This window comes from Grammomys surdaster, unplaced genomic scaffold, assembly GCF_004785775.1.
Source record: "Grammomys surdaster isolate TR1022 unplaced genomic scaffold, NIH_TR_1.0 60, whole genome shotgun sequence".
In the NCBI taxonomy this organism is placed as follows: domain Eukaryota; kingdom Metazoa; phylum Chordata; class Mammalia; order Rodentia; family Muridae; genus Grammomys; species Grammomys surdaster.
In genome coordinates this window covers 5990091-6010353 of record NW_021604562.1, presented here as the reverse complement: position 1 = coordinate 6010353, position 20263 = coordinate 5990091, and the positions used below count along the sequence as shown (strand labels likewise).

The following is a 20263-nucleotide window of genomic DNA, read 5'->3' as shown; positions in this document are numbered from 1 at the left end:
AATCCTGAGTCATCCAGGAGCCACTGCACTCAGAGCAGCTGGTAAGAACTCCATCTCACTCCCTAAACCCCAAAGATAGATCGGGGAGCCAGGGACATCCAGGGCACAGCAGCTACCCAAACCCCGCCCCTCCGGAATTCCACTTCCCTTCTGCCCCTGCCTGGTCCTCTGGGCTGGAGCAGACACAGAGTTGGTCTGCTCCTGTCCTGTGGAGAAACTGAATCCTGAGTCATCCAGGAGCCACTGCACTCAGAGCAGCTGACACAGAGTCAGTCTACTCCTGTCATGTTGAGAAACTGAATCCTGAGTCATCCAGGAGCCACTGCACTCAGAGCAGCTGGAGCCACTGCACTCAGAGCAGCTGAAACTGAATCCTGAGTCATCGAGGACCCACTGCACTCAGAGCAGAAGGATTTCCAGATCCAAGAGGTGGCCTGAGTCCCAGGAGTTATTCCACCCAGGAGATTAGGAGCATAAGACCACAGAGACCTCTGGACTCTGAGGAGCTCTGTAATAAGCAAGATAACTGGAAATACAGACTCCAGTTTTACACAGTGAGGGCAGGTACCACTAGAGTTAACCAGATGGCGAAAGGCAAGCGCAAGAACATAAGCAACGGAAACCAAAGTTTCTTGGCATCATCAGTGCCCAATTCTCCCAATATAGCAAGCCCTGAACACCCCATCACACCTGAAAAGCAGGATTCAGAATTAAAATCACTTCTCATGATGATGATAGAGGATTATAAGAAGGAATTAAGTAACTCCCTTAAAGAAATACAGGAGAGTACAAGTAAACAGATAGAAGCCCTTAAAGAGGAATCACAGAAATCCCTTAAAGAAATGGAAGAAAACACAAAGAAGGAATTAAACAAAAACATTCAGGATCTGAAACTAGAAATAGAAACAATAAAGAAAGTTCAAAGGGAGACAACCATGGAGATAGAAAACCTAAGAAAGAGATCAGGAGTCACAGACGCAAGCATCACCAACTGAATACAAGAGATAGAAGAGAGAATCTCAAATGCAGAAGATACGGTGGAAAATATTGACACAGTTGTCAAAGAAAATGCAAAATGCAAAAAACTCCTAACTCAAAACATCCAGGAAATCCAGGACACAATGAGAAGACCAAACCTAAGGATAATAGGTATAGATGAGAATGAAGATTCTCAACTTAAAGGGCCAGTAAATATCTTCAACAAAATTATTGAGGAAAACTTCCCTAACCTAAAGAACAAGATGCCCATAAACATACAAGAAGCCTACAGAACACCAAATAGACTAGACCAGAAAAGAAATACCTCCCGTCACATAATAATCAAAACATCAGATGCACAAAACAAAGAAAAAATACTAAAAGCAGTAAGGGAAAAAGGTCAAGTAACATATAAAGGCAGACCTATAAGAATTACACCAGACTTCTCACCAGAGACTATAAAAGCCAGAAGAGCCTGGACTGACATCATACAGACACTAAGAGAACACAATTGCCAGCCCAGATTACTATACCCAGCAAAACTCTCAATCACTATAGATGGTGAAACCAAGATATTCCATGACAAAACCAAATTTGCACAATATCTTCCCACAAACCCAGCACTTCAAAGGATAATTGATGGAAAATGCCAACACAAGGAGGGAAACTACAACCTAGGAAAAGCAAGTAAGTAATCTTCCAACAACCCCCAAAAAAGATACAAACATAACTTTACCTCTAATAAAAAAAATAACAGGAAGCAACAATCATTTTTCCTTAATATCTCTTAACATCAATGGTCTCAATTCCCCAATAAAAAGACGCAGACTATCAGACTGGATACACAAACAAGACCCAGAATTTTGCTGCATACAAGAAACGCACCTCAGTGACAAAGACAGACACTACCTCAGAATAAAAGGGTGGAAAACAATTTTTCAAGCCAATGGTCCCAAGAAACAAGCTGGAGTATCCATTCTAATATCAAATAAAATCGACTTTCATCCAAAATTAATCAAAAAAGATAAGGAAGGACACTTCATACTCATCAAAGGAAAAATCTACCAAGGTGAACTCTCAATTCTGAACATCTATGCTCCAAATGCAAGGGCACCTACATACATAAAACAAACTTTACTAAAGCTCAAAACACACATTACACCTCACACAATAATAGTGGGGGATTTCAACACCCCACTCTCAGCAATGGACAGATCATGGAAACAGAAACTAAACAGAGACACTTTGAAATTAACAGAAGTTATGAACCAAATGGACTTAACAGACATCTATAGAACATTTCATCCTAAAACAAAAGAATATACCTTTTTCTCAGCTCCTCATGGTACCTTCTCCAAAATAGACCATATAATTGGTCACAAAACAAGCCTCTACAGATACAAAAAGATTGAAATAATCCCTTGCATCTTATCAGATCACCACAGACTAAGACTGGTCTTTAATAATGACAAAAACAATGGAAAACCCACGTACACATGGAAACTGAGCAACTCTCTACTCAATGATGACTTGGTCAAGGAAGAAATAAAGAAAGAAATAAAAGACTTTTTAGAATTCAATGAAAATGAGGACACATCATACCAAAACTTGTGGGACTCCATGAAGGCAGTGCTAAGAGGAAAGCTCATAGCTCTAAGTGCCTACAAAAAGAAACTGGAAAGAGCACACACTAACAAGTTGACTGCACAACTAAAAGCTCTAGAACAAAAAGAAGCAAATACACCCAGGAGGAGTAGAAGGCAGGAAATAATCAAACTCAGGGCTGAAATCAACCAAATAGAAACAGAAAGAACAATACAAAATATCAATAAAACCAGGAGTTGGTTCTTTGAGAAAATCAACAAGATAGATAAACCCTTAGCCAGATTAACCAGAGGGCACAGAGACAGTATCCAAATTAATAAAATCAGAACTGAAAAGGGAGACATAACAACAGAAACTGAAGAAATTCAAAAAATCATCAGATCCTACTACAAAGGCCTATACTCAACAAAACTGGAAAACCTGGATGAAATGGACAATTTCCTAGACAGATACCAGGTACCGAAGTTAAACCAGGAGCAGATAAACCATCTAAATAGTCCCATAACCCCTCAGGAAATAGCAGCAGTCATCAAAAGCCTCCCCACTAAAAAAAGCCCAGGACCAGATGGTTTTAGTGCTGAATTCTATCAGACCTTCAAGGAAGACCTAATACCAATTCTCTTCAAACTATTCCACAAAATAGAGACAGAAGGAACACTACCCAATTCGTTCTATGAAGCTACAATTACACTCATACCCAAACCCCACAAGGACCCGACAAAGAAAGAGAACTTCAGACCAATCTCCCTTATGAACATCGATGCAAAAATACTCAATAAAATTCTAGCAAACCGAATCCAAGACCACATCAAAACAATCATCCATCATGATCAAGTAGGTTTTATCCCAGGAATGCAGGGATGGTTCAATATTCGGAAATCCATCAATGTAATCCACTATATAAACAAACTTAAAGAAAAAAACCACATGATCATCTCCCTAGATGCTGAGAAAGCATTTGACAAAATTCAACATCCCTTCATGATAAAAGTCTTGGAAAGATCAGGAATTCAAGGCCCCTACCTAAACATAGTAAAAGCAATTTACAGCAAACCAGTAGCCGACATCAAGCTAAATGGAGAGAAACTTGAAGCAATCCCACTAAGATCCGGGACTAGACAAGGTTGTCCACTCTCCCCCTACCTATTCAATATAGTACTGGAAGTCTTAGCCAGAGCAATTAGACAGCAAAAAGAAGTCAAAGGGATACAAATAGGAAAGGAAGAATTCAAAATATCGCTATTTGCAGATGATATGATAGTATACTTAAGTGACCCCCAAACTTCCACCAGAGAACTCCTAAACCTGATAAACAACTTCAGCAAAGTGGCTGGTTATAAAATCAACTCAAACAAATCAGTAGCCTTCCTCTACATGAAAGATAAACAGACTGAAAAAGAAATTAGGGAAATGACACCCTTCACAATAGTTGCAAATAATATAAAATACCTTGGTGTGAATCTAACCAAGCAAGTGAAAGACCTGTATGACAAGAACTTCAAGTCTCTGAAGAAAGAAATTGAAGAAGATCTCAGAAGATGGAAAGATCTCCCATGCTCATGGATTGGCAGGATTAATATAATAAAAATGGCCATCTTGCCAAAAGCAATCTACAGATTCAATGCAATCCCCATTAAAATCCCAACTCAATTCTTCACAGAGTTAGAAAAGAAAATTCTCAAATTCATATGGAATAACAAAAAACCCAGGATAGCGAAAACTATTCTCAACAATAAAAGAACTTCTGGAGGAATCACCATCCCTGACCTCAAGCTGTACTACAGAGCAATAGTGATAAAAACTACCTGGTATTGGTACAGAGACAGGCAGGAAGATCAATGGAATAGAATTGAAGACCCAGAAATGAACCCACACTCCTATGGTCACTTGATCTTTGACAAAGGAGCTAAAACTGTCCAGTGGAAAAAGGACAGCATTTTCAACAAATGGTGCTGGTTCAACTCGAAGACAACATGTAGAAGAATGAAAATTGATCCATTCTTATCCCCTTGTACAAAGCTCAAGTCTAAGTGGATAAAGGACCTCCACATAAAACCAGATACACTGAAACTAATAGAAGAGAAGGTGGGGAAAAGCCTCGAATACTTGGGCACAGGGGAAAAGTTCCTGAACAGAACTCCAATGGCATATGCTCTAAGATTGAGAATTGACAAATGGGACTTCATAAAATTGCAAAGTTTCTGTAAGGCAAAGGACACTGTCAATAGGACAAAACGACAACCAACAAATTGGGAAAAGATCTTTACCAATCCTTCATCTGATAGAGGGCTAATATCCAATATATACAAAGAACTCAAGAAATTAGACTCAAGACAACCAAATTACCCTATTAAAAAATGGGGTATAGAGCTTAACAAAGAATTTTCAACGGAAGAAACTCGAATGTCCGAGAAGCATCTAAAGAAATGTTCAGCATCCTTAGTCGTCAGGGAAATGCAAATCAAAACAACCCTGAGATTCCATCTCACACCAGTCAGAATGGCTAAGATTAAAAACTCAGGTGATAGTAGATGCTGGCGAGGGTGTGGAGAAAGAGGAACACTCCTCCATTGTTGGTGGGACTGCAAGATGGTGCAACCACTTTGGAAATCAGTCTGGCGGTTCCTCAGAAAATTGGACATAGCATTACCCGAGGATCCAGCTATACCACTCCTAGGCATATACCCAGAAGATGCTCGAACATATAACAAGGACATATGCTCAACTATGTTCATAGCAGCCTTATTTATAATAGCCAGGAGCTGGAAAGAACCCAGATGTCCTTCAACTGAGGAATGGATTCAAAAAATGTGGTATATTTACATAATGGAGTATTACTCAGCTATTAAAAACAATGAATTCGAGAGGTTCCTAGGTAAATGGATGGAACTAGAAATTATCATCCTGAGTGAGGTAAGCCAATCACAAAAGAAGACACATGGTATTCACTCACTGATTATTGGATATTAGCCTAGAACCTTGAAATGCCCAAGATGCAACTCACAGGCCACATGAAGCCCATAAAGAAGGAAGACCAAGTGAGGGTGATTCGGTCCTTCTTAGAAGGAGCAACAAAATACTCAAGGGAGCAAATATGGAGACAAAGTGAGGGACAGAAACTGAAGGAGGGGCCGTCTGAAGACCACCCCACCTGAGTATCTATCCCATGTGCAATCACCAAAGGTAGATGCTGATGTGGAAGACAGGAAGTGCATGCTGATAAGAGCCTGATATGGATATCTCCTCAGAGGCCTTCAAGAGTCAGACATATTCAGAGGCAGATGCTCACAACTAGCCATTGAACTGATCATGGGGTTCTCAATAGAGGAGTTAGAGTGAAGACTGAAGGAGCTGAAAGGGTTTGTGGCACCATGAGGAGAGCAACAATACCAACCAACCACAGCTCCCAGGGTCTAAACCACCAGCCTGGGAGCACTTAGGGGGGGATCCAGGGCTTCAGCTGAATATGTAAAAGTGGAGGGCCCTGCTGGGCATAGGTGGAAGAAGAGAACCTTGACCTCATGAAGGCTGGATGCCCCAGGGGGTGGGAATTTTGAGGGTGGGGAGGTGGGAGTGGGGGGGTGTAGATAGAGGTTACATCCACAGAGAAGAAGGAGGAGGGGCGAGGGGATTGGGGGTTCCGAGGGGGTGGTGGGGGATGGGGTAAGGGGACAACATAGGAAATGTAAATAAATCATCCAATAAAAAAAAAAAGAAAAAAAAAAGAAATTTTGAAGGATTATATCTAAGAAAAGCCAACTAGAGTGATAGGTTAGGTAAGAAAAGCAGTGAGTGTGACTTCACACATGTTCATGCCTCTACACTCGAAGACAGATGTGTGACAACGTGTTGTGGAGTGAATACAGGAATGAAGAACGATACAGGTTTTGGACAGTACTTCAAAGGAACAGAAATGAAATTTTTTATACCAATAGAAATCACCTTGTATCTAGATGTCAAGTTACTTTATTTTATCCTTTAAATGAACTTGTGCTGAAGGCTACAGGGTACTTTGTACTAAAATGCAAATTTGTGAATTGTTGAGAATCCTTAACTGTGAATTTCATCAACAAGAGTGAATTGTTCCACCTTAGGTAAATTTACACTTAAAAAGGAAAGGAATAAATTAAGCTTGGGCTTCCTTCTATTAATATAATTTTTGTTTTGTTTTTACATATTTTAATAATTTTCCTTTGATGAAGAAGATATGTAGTTATTCTGTATTGTAGGTGTTTTATAGGATTAACTGAACCAGCTCAGTAAGATTAGGATTTTTACTATCTGATAGCCTAAATGTTGAATGAATTGCTCAGTGTTTCTATCCATGTTTGGCATCATGTTAATAAAACACCCCTTGGATTATAGAAACCATGTAGGATGTTGCATAAGCAGTTTTCAAATCCAGGTATGCAGCTATCTTAGACTTCTTGTTGACTTTCTACTGATGCCCAAAGAGATATATACTCCTAGAAATGACAAATCTCTATGAGATGTGACATTCTGAGGCCCATGAATACTTGATTAGGGTAAGGTGTTATGAATTAGTACCCCTATAGACTTTCTGGATGTGCTTTGTCTTTACATAGTCTTAACTTCACAGTCTATTTTTTATTAGCCAAGGGATTTAGCAGCTTTCTTCCATATGACAGCATTTGCAATTATAATTAAGAAATGTATTAAAACTCGAGTGAATTAATGTGGAAAATGGATGGTGGCTTGGGACTACATTTCCCATACTAGGTGTGAAAGAATAACTCAGTTTGAGAAAAAGGGAGGCAGATTTCAAGGCAAGAATGGAAATGTAAAAACTTTCGAGTAATATCCAAACAAATTCAAACTTTCATCACAGTGAACATAGTGGTGAATGAAAAGGATGTGAAGCATCTGAATAGTGCTGGGTACCTATATTTCCTTTATACTTTGTTGTCTCCATCGGTCACTGTTTTTGACACCACTAAAGTGATACTCAGAGCAAAACTTGTTGTATGGAATAATTCAAAAAGTGATATCAAAATCCTTTGGAATATAGAGAAATTTTAGCCTTAATTTTCAGAGTCCTGTGTCGTGGAGAAATCTGCCATAACAGATTAGAAGGAAAGCTCTGCTAATTTCCTCAGGAGTGAAGCTGTAGTCTTAATCCCTAATGGAAGAGGACTGGATGCTTTCTCTTTTGTGAACTCCAAAGGACATATAGTTTGTCTTATAGCCACAGAAAGGGAAGAAGTAAGCTTATTAAGCCTTGGTTGATTTAGTTGTAATTTTTATGCAATTTCAACATATAGCAGAGCAAAAAGGTATAAATTCTTTACAAAAGGTATTAACATTCTTTGTACTCTCAAGAACATACTTAGAACAGAGGAAGGAAACCTAAAGATGGATGCTTTAATCATCATTGAGTTGTGCTTTCAAAGGTAAAAGGTGTCTCCTTCCTTCCTTGTGATGCCATGAGAAAACAGACTTCAATGTTCTTCTATATTAAATGACTTCAAAAGGCTGAAAAGCCCTTTTAAATCTGGTGATACTGCTGCTAGCACAATGGAATAGGTAACTTTTATTAGTTTAACAGTGGCCAGCACTAAGCAACTTATGCCAGTGCTTAGAGGTACGAAAATCCATGGAACAGGGGAGGCCATGCAGACAAGGAGGCCTCACATTCAGAGATGACCATATTTCCTGGCTCTTCAAATCACCGATTAAATGTTCTTTCAAATAGGTGAAATGGGCCTGTGACCATTGCTCCTCTTCTTCTATGTTTAAAAAAATATGTTTTAAATTATAGTTTTATCATTTAAAACAGTCTTTGAATTTAAATATATTTGGGGTTTTTAATTGAAATAGAATTACATCACTTTCCCTCTTTTCTTTCTCCCCTCCAGCCCTTCCTTGAGTCCTGCCCTGAAATCATTCTTGTATTTCCTTCCACTCTTCAGCTGATAACCTCTTTCTTTTTTGTTATTATTGATACATATATATGCATATAAATGTATGCATGTACATGCACACATATATACAAATACAACTTTCTGCGTCCACTTTTGTTATTTGTGTATATATGGATTCAGAGCTAACCACTTCTCATTGGACAACAAATAGAGAAATTACTCAGAAATAACTAAGTACTTTTGTCAACTATAACTTGTCTCTTTGCATGGTATTATTCTGTCTTTTTAAAATACATATATGTTAAGGAAATACAGAGATTAGAAGAAACTTACCTTAATTCCAATATGCTAACAGAATTTCCTGAAGGAAATATTCGCCTTACAAAATTGAAGTCACCAACATACACACTACCATCAGGGCCAGAAGCTAAGGCGACAGGAGCAAAGAGTTTGTTGTTGTGGGCTGGACCATTGCAGTTAGTGCAGGCTACACTCCTTTGGTGTCCATTGCCCATTATGGTAGCTATGACTGGGGGCTGCTGGGAAATGAACATATTTTCCCCATTTCCTTTATGAATGATTCCTAGACACAGTTAAAAAGAGGAATAAAAAATTAGAAAAGTATTTGCCAAACAAATATCTTGCCAAAAGTCAAGTTCTCTTTCAGAGTTCAAAACAGGAAGGAGCTTTGGCCTTATGGGAGAATCTGAGAGTGAATCACATTACTATTAATTTTATTTAGATGCATAACTGTAACAAATAGTAGCATAAAACCTTGCCTCAGTTTGTCTTTCTGTGAAGTGGGGAAATGCAAAGACTCTCTTTAATACTGATTCCAAAGTCTATAATAAAGTATTTGATAACTAACTTTTGATGGTCTCCCATTTACTCGGCTCTGTGGATTCTCTGTGACTAAGTTTTCATTTCTGGTTGGCTCTCTTGATGCCTCACACTCATTTACCTGATTCCAAATTATCCTGAGTATGCAATTTGTTCTGAAAAAGTTGACTCTCCATTCATTTTAATATTAACCTTAGTAAAACACCATGAGGATGGCAATGTGCTTTTCTGAGGAGGAGAGAAATCCTACTACTTGCACTGCATTTCAAAGCTATACTAAAGAGGCTTGGATTTTGTACACCTTTGGATCAGATCTCACTACATCATTGCCAATACTGGAGATAACAACTTATGAAAATGTTTCTCAATCATTCAGTTTAGGTAATTACCCACGACTTTGATTCCCATCAAAGTTAACTGAAACTTTCTTCTGTCTGGAGTCTTTATCTAGCACACACTTTCTTATTAGACCTCTTGCCTTGGAAGCACTACAGCTACCTTAAACTGAAAAGGAGTTGGAACTGAGATCATTAAATTTTTTGTATCTCCTACTAAACTCCTCCCTTCCTCTCCCATGTGCATTGTCACTGGTACATATTTACTTAATTTGGAAATCTGGTCATCATGACGACTCTTCATTTCATTTCATTTCATTTCATTTCATTCTCTAAGCCTAACTAATCAGTAATTCCCATTGAGAGTATCTCCTTAAATGCATTCAACATTTTCCTCTGTTGCTACTATTGCCTTAGTTCAGTTTTTCTGATCTCTAGTCATACCCATCTGTAAACAATTGCCCCGACTCCTGGCACAGAGATTATTAAAACCTTGCAATATGTACGTATACACCATGAAATAAAGAGTGCATTCATTATTAATAAGGGATACAAATTATGTGTTGGTTGGCCTTCCTATATTTTGTGAGATATTTTTCTCTCTCATTACACTTTCAAGTGTATTCCCATATCTGATCATAACAAAAAATGTATAGTTTCTTTCATACTCTTTCTTCCTGCTATGATTTTTGTATGCATTATTGTCCCATATCCTGAATTCTCTGTTCATTTTGTCTGAGGGAACTAACCTCAAAACTCAGTTCATATCTTCCCTATTACTCCACCCAGGTAGAATTGGTCACTCTCCTCTGTGTGTGCCCGTACCTTTCTTTTTGTATCTCTATTGTAATACTCACCACACGGTATGATACATTTTCCCTAGTTCTCTATGTTTCCCATGGTAATATGAATGAACTTCTTGAAGGCACACCTTCTGTCTTACTCCTTTCTATATTTTTACTTCCAATCCCCATGGCCAAGTTTTTATAAGTATTCAGTAAATGCTGAAAATAGGCTTTGAGTCTCTTGTAGTTTCCTTTTTCAAATCTCAATGATTTTGCAAACCTGCTGTGTCTGGGCAGAAAATCCAAGCAATGTGTACTGCTGTGCTAAATATCACAAGTCAATCCAGAATGAGCCAGGGCAGGTGAAACACCCATGTTGTGAGAAAGCATGCAATCTGTTAGACCAAAGTAACTGACAGCAAATGAATGGATACATTTATACTGTATGCCCTTATTTTTTCTTTTCTTGTTCCTTCCTATCTATAGCCCCACGCTATCTGTTATTCTCCATAAATGCTTCCTGAAATGTCTTCTTCAGTTCTCTTCCAACTTTCAGCTCTGCATAAGAAACTATTGATCATTCTGAGATAGGAACATTGCTGGTAAAAATAAATAAGAACATAAAATATGCATGTCAAGGCACCAATATATTCCTATAAAGGGGCTTCCAGGAACTAGAAATTCCATCCATCATATGGCCTTTGGATTTCAAATTTAAATATGTTTATATTCCCTCCCAGGGTGACTCCAGCTAGCTTTTCAGCACATGATTTACAAGAGTAGCTACAAGTTTCCATTCCAACAAACTGATCTTTTAGTACAAAACTGTAGAATAACTTTATGGTTACTACCTATTTATTAAACTGTTAATAACTTTATTAGTCAGTAAGGACATTTCTGATGATTTATAATAATTAATTCAATATGATTAATAGGACCAAATTTTATTTCCCCCCAATACCATTTAAGTGTAGTGTGATCAATACTGCAATTTTAATGAAATGGGAGGAAGTAAAGGAAACTGTAATGGCAGTTGCAGAACATCATTGAAAAGAAATCACCTGATGATTGTTAGCTGAATATCTGACCAATGAGAGAGTATGATACATTCGTTAGTAATTGAGGAATTCACTGTTTAGCATGTCAGTACTTCAGCAGTTCATGATAGGGTGTACTATTAAAAAATCTTGCCAATTATTGGCTTGGAAGTATGCGATTTGCTATTAACATCTATTTTCACAGGTAGATCTCCATTTTTTATATCAATATAATGGTATAGTTAACAACTGCCCTCAAAATGACATGTTATTACCAGGCTCCTGGCAATTTAAAAACTAAAGATGGCTATTCTAACCCATTCCTCTAAGCCTGCAATTCCACAACTCCCCTTTTCTATTAGAAAGCCCAGTACTCCATCAAAAAAGAAGAATGATTAAAGGAAATAAAACATAAGGCAATGTCCTTTCTGATTACATCTCTACAATTGATGTCTTGCTTTCACGCAAGGTACTAAAGTGCCCATGGACTGAAATTACCATTTCTGTTTAAAGCTGAAGCAATCAAAACAAAAATGGGCAAACCCCTTTTGTATTGCCCTGGAAAAATAGATCATTTTGAAGGGTGTTTTTGTTGTTTCAAGAATCTGTTTAACCTTCCATTACACAGAACCAAGCCATACCATCTAGCAACAATGATTTAACACCAATTCTTCTGCAAACGGTTGCTGTGAAAATATTTTGTTTATGTTTCTGGAAATTTTGATCAATTACTGCTGCTTCTTTTCTAGTTTATTCTGCAACGCATGCTTGTTTTGAAATGGGACAACACAAGTTATTTATATGAAGGTCAACTTCTTTGGGATTGGATGTCTTAGTCAACAGTGAAATATCACTGAATGTGGTACCTTTTCTCCCCCAAGTTTTCCCTTTGTCTGATACAGAAAGAGCCAAGTTTGCACTATAATAAAGTAAGCACATTTTAAAAACATTCTACTCCTTCCTTCCGCTACCTTGCTCAAAAGTTTGAAGCTTATATACAAGTTTAAAAATAAAATTCCCATTGGAAGCTAGTGGGTGATGCTTTATGCTGATTTCAAAGGAGAAACAATTTTTCAGACTTATGACCAACAAGGGACATAATACGTATTTCTCTAACTACTTGACTGAGAGGGTATAACACAAAGTGGGAGATATGCCAGTGTGATCAATGGCACTTTACTTTTTCCCAGTAAAACCAATTGTTGACAAACTACTGGCTTATCTGGGAGGCTAGAGAAATTTGTTATTTCTCATAGATAATAATGTACAATTAGTATTGTGGATTGTTCTAATATTTTTTGACAGTTAACTCCTAGGAAACACTAGAGGATGTTAAAAACTATGGTTAATCTCTGTAATGAAGAATAATTTTAAAGAATTAAAAGGAATGAATATGTATTCTATACAATCATCAAGGGATGCATTTGGGGATAGCATTGTTGAAAGCCATGGATTTCTAGTGGTTTTGTCATGATGAAAGCAGAAACTGTCTATGTCCATCAGGTTGAATGTTCACAACCATTTATGCACAAGCAGTGGTTAATTGTCAGGGGATATAATTGTGGTCCCTGAAATGACAAATGGTCTAAGTACAGTGCCTATTGGAAACTACCCACCGCATAATGATTGGTGAGCCAGAGAAAAAGTGAGAATAGAATGGCAGCAGACATCCAGTCTAATTATAGGTGTCTTTTTAACCAGCAAGAGGAAATTGGAAGAAGATAGATTCTTGTTTCTAATCTACTATCTGTCTCAGATAAAAAAAGGCTGGGTTCCTAAAGAGTTAGACTTTTATGTGAGAGAAGCGGAGTGGCAGAATTTGGAAAGACATTGTTCCTGCCCTAATCAGTCAGAAAAGATCATCTGACCTGAGGGGGAAGAGCTTTGCTTTCTAAATTGGTGTTCCATGTTCTGAACCTTGCTCCCTTGCATTTATCTTGCTTCTAAAGCTGCCTTTGTGGGTGGGATTTTGACTTCAGAAACACCCTAAGACAAGTATTTGTATGTAAGGTCAAACTGAAAGGCATTGACAGAGCTGGCTTCGGTTCTATTTCCTGACAGATGGGACCAGTTGTTGGTGAGAAATGCAATGCTTCCACAAAAGAGATGGTCAGTGTATAAGTGTCCTTTGGAGGAGAGGGGAGAAATTATCCAAAATAGTAAGGTTTCCTTTTCATTAAAAATGATCAGAAAGGTAGAAACAGAAAGCAGATTTAGTAAGGCTGCTGGTAATATAAAAGATATTTTTGTTGTGATAAAATATTCTGTATGTGGGTTTTGGTGATCACAGCACAAGTAGAAATTTACTAAGAATCATTTCAGTGTGCATTTAAAACGGGTAAGTTTTATGATGTATAAATTATACTTCAATAAAGCTGTTCAAAATTCTCAGAAGTAACTTCATATCTAATTACCTAAGAAGTAATTATAGGTGAATTAGGAATGTAAGCAATGTGTGGTTCCCAAAGCCAGCTTTCTGAATGGCTCCCCTCTGTTTCAACATCAATGTGAAGCAAATGATAAGAAGATACAAGACTGGGAGCACGCAGCTGGGGGATGGTTCCATTGAGGTCATTTCCCACTTTGTGTTTAATGCCAATGACAGGCGTTTGAAAGAGACAATCCGTATACGCCAATAAAAGTGAGTGGAAAAGAAATGGCTGCTTAAAATGTCAAACTCTTTCAAATCAAAACAAAAAAATACCCTAATAATTTAATAAGTGGCATCTGCCCTTTCGTTTTTGTACTCTGAAAACTGTGCTCTCCTTTTGACAACTGAAAAAAAAGTTGACATTTGATGTCTGTACTTGAAGCTTTGCTGTAATTTTTTTTTTTTGAAATGGAACTTAGCATCTTTCTTCAAGGGGAAGGGGGCGGTATACTGGTGACATACAGTAATGGATTTGTTTACCTGGGTCTCACACAGTGACTAGGATAGGGCTGGCCAATCTATTGGTGGAACAAATCTGGTTACCTTTGCTCATCAAAATTTCTATGTAGCTGATTTTCACTACATGTACAAATGAAGTAAGATCATGGGCAGAATCATAAAATGCAGCTCTTGGCCTCTCAAAATAACTCATATTTATCTAATAAATGTAGGGAGAATAGAAGGGTGGCTGAACTAAAGACATACTTATTTTTGCCTTCTGAAGTATATGTACTAGTCCAGGTTCCTGTAGAAACTGCCTGTTTAAAGAAAGAGCAATGTGATTTTTCATTTTTTTTTTTTTTGTGGTGAGAAGTTACAAGTAGAAGGTGTTTGTAGGAAATCTGGACAGAAATCCTAAGGACCAGTTCAAGTGGAATGGGAGAGCAAGTCAAGGAGCTTGAGTGGCGTTGTCATGACCAGAGTAGAAAAATCAGTGTGAACTTGAATACATGTGATCCTTTCTCATGATTGATTTCCTTATTTACTCAAGGTTTCAATCACAAACTAAGGAGATGAGATAACAGATGAGAGTGTTCTGATCCTGAAGTACTAAAACAAACTCAACATTAATGCATAACACCCACAAGCAAACGTATTAATTTGGACATCTCTAAGTGGCATCATCGGAGGTAATTTTTCTCTTACACTTGACCCAATTTTCAACAACAAATGAGTACTAAACAGGATTAGGAGACTAGTATTAACACAAGTTTTAAAATTATCTCACCGCTTTGAGGATTAAAAATATGATGCTTGTTCAAGGACCAGCCTCCTAGGTTAGATGCATCCATTTCAAAGCCTTGCAAAACGACTGTCCTTTGTTCCCAGAGAATAAATTCAGGGCACATTTCATATTCATATCCCACAGACACTGCAAAAGAAGAGTTAACAGCATATTAGAAAATTGTAAAATATTTGGTTCATGTTCACATTGGCTGATAATTCTGTGATTGTTGTATCAGCTAACGATTTCTGATTTAGGGTGAAATTAGTAGCAATATCGTTCCCCTGGCATAGTATCGAACTGTGCTTAGAATGGCATTGGCTCTCTGAGAATTCCATGCACAGGGCATAATTCCTTAGTACTTTTACAAAGGTGCAGGTAAAGGCTGGTTTTTCACTTCTTTACATTGCAAAATGCATTCAGGAAATGGACTTTGGAGTACCAAACCACTTATGCAAGACTTGAATACATATGACATTAATAAAATTGATTTAGTCCATTCATATATATTCTGTACTAACAGTCTTTACTTTACTGAGATGCCTGAGTTTGCTTGGAGTGCTGGAACTGTAAATCCTACTTTGTGTGGATTATGCTTTCACTTCTGCATATAGAGTACCAATGGGACATCACCCAAACATTTGGCTTCAACTCCTGTGAAGCACAGATGTTGTGCATTAAATGTGGAGCTCTAGTATGCCTCTAAAATGCGAAGTACAGAATGTTGTATCTTAGATGTCTTTGCCCTACTGAAATATGTATAGCCCAACCATACCAAGTTGTAGCCATTTTCTCAGTGGGTGAACCTGCTTACCTGTCGGAACCCCAGATTTCTGCCTTCTGAATTTCAAAATGCCTTCTAGCACCTAAATGTTCTAAGCCTGAGAATACTGGCTCATTACTCTGCACATCCCAATGGTGCTTTTGCCTCGCTGCCAGCTTAAAATAGACCCAGTTAGTCTGTCATCTGATACTACTTTCTAGTACTAGTCTCTTCTAGATGTTTAGATAACTTTGGAGAACTCAGTTTCTCCTCTGCTGTTTGGTTATAAAAACTGGTAAAACAAACAAACAAACAAGTGTTTAAAACAATGGCAGAATAACAGATCTTAAAGGAAAAATGAATGTAAACCATTTTTGGTTACTGCTATTATTATATAGTCAGGAAAACAAATTGATTTGCTTATGTGTGTGTGTGTGTGTGTGTGTGTGTACGAGAATTCAATGCACTGTGCATAATTCCTTAGTACTTTTATAAAGGTACAGGAGAAGGCTGTTTTTTTCACTCCTATACATTGCAAAATGGACTCAGGAAATGGACTTTAGAGTACCAAACCACTTATGCAAGACTTGAATACATATGACACTAATAAAATTACATATATATATATGTATATATATATATGTATATATATGTATATCATATAAAGATAAGTCAAACCATCCTTAAGATTACAAGAATACTAATCTCTAATTGTATAAATGCATGGCCAATCTGAAGTTGCAGGTTACTGTCAGGGGCAGCCCTGCTTATACACTGAAGGCCTAAAATCAGCCATAGGCCTAAAATCAGCAATAGGCCTGTCATACATGCCTGCTAACACAAAGTCTTGGATCTCTGTGGAAAAACACTGAAACAGATAGCTATAAGATATTGTAAACAGGCAGCTTTGGTGGAAATTTCTCAGGATAGGAACAAGTAGTCATAGGTCTTGTGGATAGTCATAGACCTTGGGTAGCCTTGGTGGATAGTACCAACTTAGATAAGAACAAGTGAATCATAGGCGGAGTCATAGTGACCTGTCCCCTGAACCTTCACCCAGTTGACACTCTGTTCTAAAAGATATCTGTACTCCCCTGAACACCTACGCTCCTGCATCATCCCTTTCCCCACATCCTGCCTTTTGTGTATATAACCCCTGTGTGGAAAAAAAAAGTAAAATCATCGGTTTGATCAGCCTATAGACAAGCTGCCATTCCTTGCATTCTCCTGTGTCCCCCATCCTCTTTTTCAGATGATCTCCCCAGACCCCTGTTTAATGCCCTGCTGGACGGGGCAGGTTACATTTCTTTTGATCTCTCAATCCAATAAAGCTTAGGCATAGGGAATCACAATACTTTTCATTGGGTGTGATTTGAAGAACTCTACAGTTGACACTAAGTTTTCTGCAGTTGGTTTTGAAACCCTTTATTTTTAAGGGAAGGTAATACGTATTCTTATTTTTGTTTCACTGGGCTTCACAAATTATATAAGGAATACTGAAGTCACTGCACTTCTATCTGCCATCAATTGGTTAAGACTCATATGAAGTAGGTTTTTTTTTTGTGTGTGAATACACATTTGTATATGTTTGCATATGTGTAGAGCCCAGAGGCTGACATAAGTATGCCTTTAGCAGTAGCTCTCTACCTTATTATTTTTAAATTTAAAAAGTATTTGTTTGTGAGTTTATTTATTTGCTTGTTGGTTTCTTTACTTATGTTTACATGCACTTGTTCAAAATTTAGAGGACATGAAGGAGTCACCTTAGACTGCCATCTATCTAACTCAGGCCATCAGGCTTGGCTATAACCAGCATTACCAACTGAGCCATTTTGCCATCCCCACCCTTAGTTTTGGTGGGAGTGGTATCTCAGTGAACTGGAGCTCATTAGTTCAGCTAAACTGGCTGACTAGAAAACCCAGGGATCATCTATTTTATGCCCTTTCTGTTCTGGGATTACAAATGCATGCCACTACACCTGGCTTTTACATGGATTCTGGGGATTAAAGTCACGTCCCCATGCATGAACAACAGGCAGTTTATCTACTGAGCCATCTTCACATTTCTGCAAAGCAAATTTTTTTTTAAATTTTAATCTCAACCAAGCAACATTATTAAGAGTAATCAGTAGGCAAGGGCAATTACTAATCATCAAATGAAGGTAATGTCTAAATGTAAATTATTTCAAGAGTTCTTTATACAGCTAGATGTTAATAAGATCCCTCAGCTAAAAGGAATCTCAAAGGTAATCTCTGGTTGCACTTGTTTTGTTAATCAATGCTGTCGACAATCTTCCTAATACCTCACCATAGTTCTTCTACTGGTTAAAACAACCCCAAACAGCTGAATTTAGACTAAGAAAAGAAAAACATTGACTTTCAGATCTGCTGTTAAGTAGCTTTGGGGTCTCAGGCAAGTTCTTCTTCATCTTTGGGAGTAGGGCTCTTCATTGGTAAACAAGTGGGAGAGGGACATTAACATTGGTCCTTCTCATGATATTATGGGTTATGATGTTTTTACTTGTGAAACTGTGAACAATATTATCTATAATCTTCCTAGAAAACTGCAAATATACATAAGTGCACCCAATTTAGATGATTAGTTGTCTAAATATCCAAGTAATATTTCTGGATTAAAGACACATGCACTAAATAATTCTTTTCATTCCCTATTTAGCATTAACACTTTATGATTCAAATTTTCACTCCTTTTGTATAGTATTTGGTACATTCAACTTTAGGATCAAACTAACAAGCCAAGTATTACAATGCATCTTATGTTGGAAAAATCAGGTGGTTAGAAAATGTTGTTGCATAGAATGACATGGTTTCTGCTTCTCTTGCCAATGTTTAAAAGTCTTGATTAATAAATAATCACAGCAACAATAATTGCAAGTTCCTTTAAAGCCATCATCTCATTCCCCACAGTATGCCTGGCAATTATGGGATCTGCCTTCTGTACAATGTAAGTCTGGTAAGCTCCCCTAGAATTCCTTCTCCGGAAGGTGATTGTGCAGTTTTGCAAATAAGCAGTGTGCCTTGGTGACCTCTGATGATGGTGTGGAGCCTGCTTTTCCCCTCTCAGTAACAGTTAAAGATCATCCTAACTCGGCAGCAGGAAACACTTACATAAAGCATCAATTAAACAGTTCTCAATGCAATGGTAATGAGACATGCATACTCTTTTTGCCTCCTCCTATCTGCTCTCTGAATTGCTCTCTAGTCCACAACAAAAAAGTGCATTGGCTGCAAACCCCACAATTATATTACTTTTTTTTCTCCCCAGTCTCAGCAAATAGCAACAAGGCAGCCACTTAATAAGTTCCTTCTAATTTTTATTAGATTTACTTTCTCCCGAGAAAGCTCTATGAGCTAATAAAGTTATAATTTATACTCAAGACTTGTCCAAAATTCCAACTGACTTTAATGAGAATAGCTGCGTGTTGGTGTATTTTGTGTGCAACTCCTTGCTCATAGTAACAAGGCAAGGTTTCTTTCTGACAGCAGCCCACTTTAGCATAATCCTGGAACTTACAATTGGCTTCTGAGAAGGAAAAGTTTTACTCTATGATGCTGAACTCTTCTCAAAATGCAACAAATATAAATGTGGCAAGTACAACAGCAGTCCAATCTTCAACTTCTCCTGGAAGCATACTGCCATGCACTAAAGCCCTAGTCTTTTGTATAATTAAATGTAGGGAAAGGGGATTTATATTGGATCCAGTGTTAAAAATGCTAAGCTTTGAGACAACATTCTGCTCAATACCATGACAGCTGCCATGCTAAGTAAGCAGAGTGGACCATGACCATTTTCTGGCCTGTTACTTATAGCATTTGATCATTAACACAGTACTGTATAAGTCACAGATTCAGCCTCTGGCACTCTGAAGTGGGACTAGGAAAACTAGTATAATAAGAAAGAAAACAATAATTCAACAGTATTTCAGAAGGACTGTAGAAATGGTTTAGACACAGGGATTGGCACAGGGCCTCATGTTGGTGTGAATATACTTAAAAGGCAGTTGAAAAAATCAACGTGGAAGAGTACTTTCTTGAGCCATGTGATACCCTCCTTTGTGTCACCCTTAATTCCATATAGAATTCTGACTTTCTGTATTCTTTGCCTCATATTCATACAGAGACAATAAGTAAATATTTGCTTATTGATTGTCATGATACACATTATTGCAGAGGGCTGTGTCTTCTGGTCACATGGACACATCTCTGATTTCATTGTTAGTCTTCTTGCAAATTGAATAAGAAAGACTAGCTTGTTCTCACTGAGGCATTTGAGGCTAACAAACAAACAAAAAACCCAAAACAAACCCTCTTAATGTTCAATCTATTTATATGGGCAGCATCAGTTTTTTTCAACCACATGT

General features: G+C 37.7%; 1 protein-coding gene across 3 annotated transcripts in view; it reads right to left on the bottom strand.

Annotated features, from left to right (window-relative positions):
* Tenm1 (teneurin transmembrane protein 1) overlaps positions 1 to 20263 on the bottom strand; it is a 559933-nt gene that overhangs the window by 109118 nt on the left and 430552 nt on the right. For all 3 annotated transcript variants that reach the window (XM_028753445.1, XM_028754767.1, XM_028754112.1), the window contains exons 19-20: positions 15122 to 15265; positions 8799 to 9048 (exon numbers count right to left, since the gene is read on the bottom strand). In XM_028753445.1, the coding sequence (XP_028609278.1) occupies positions 8799 to 9048; positions 15122 to 15265 (394 nt within the window). The remainder of the gene's footprint in view (positions 1 to 8798; positions 9049 to 15121; positions 15266 to 20263) is intronic.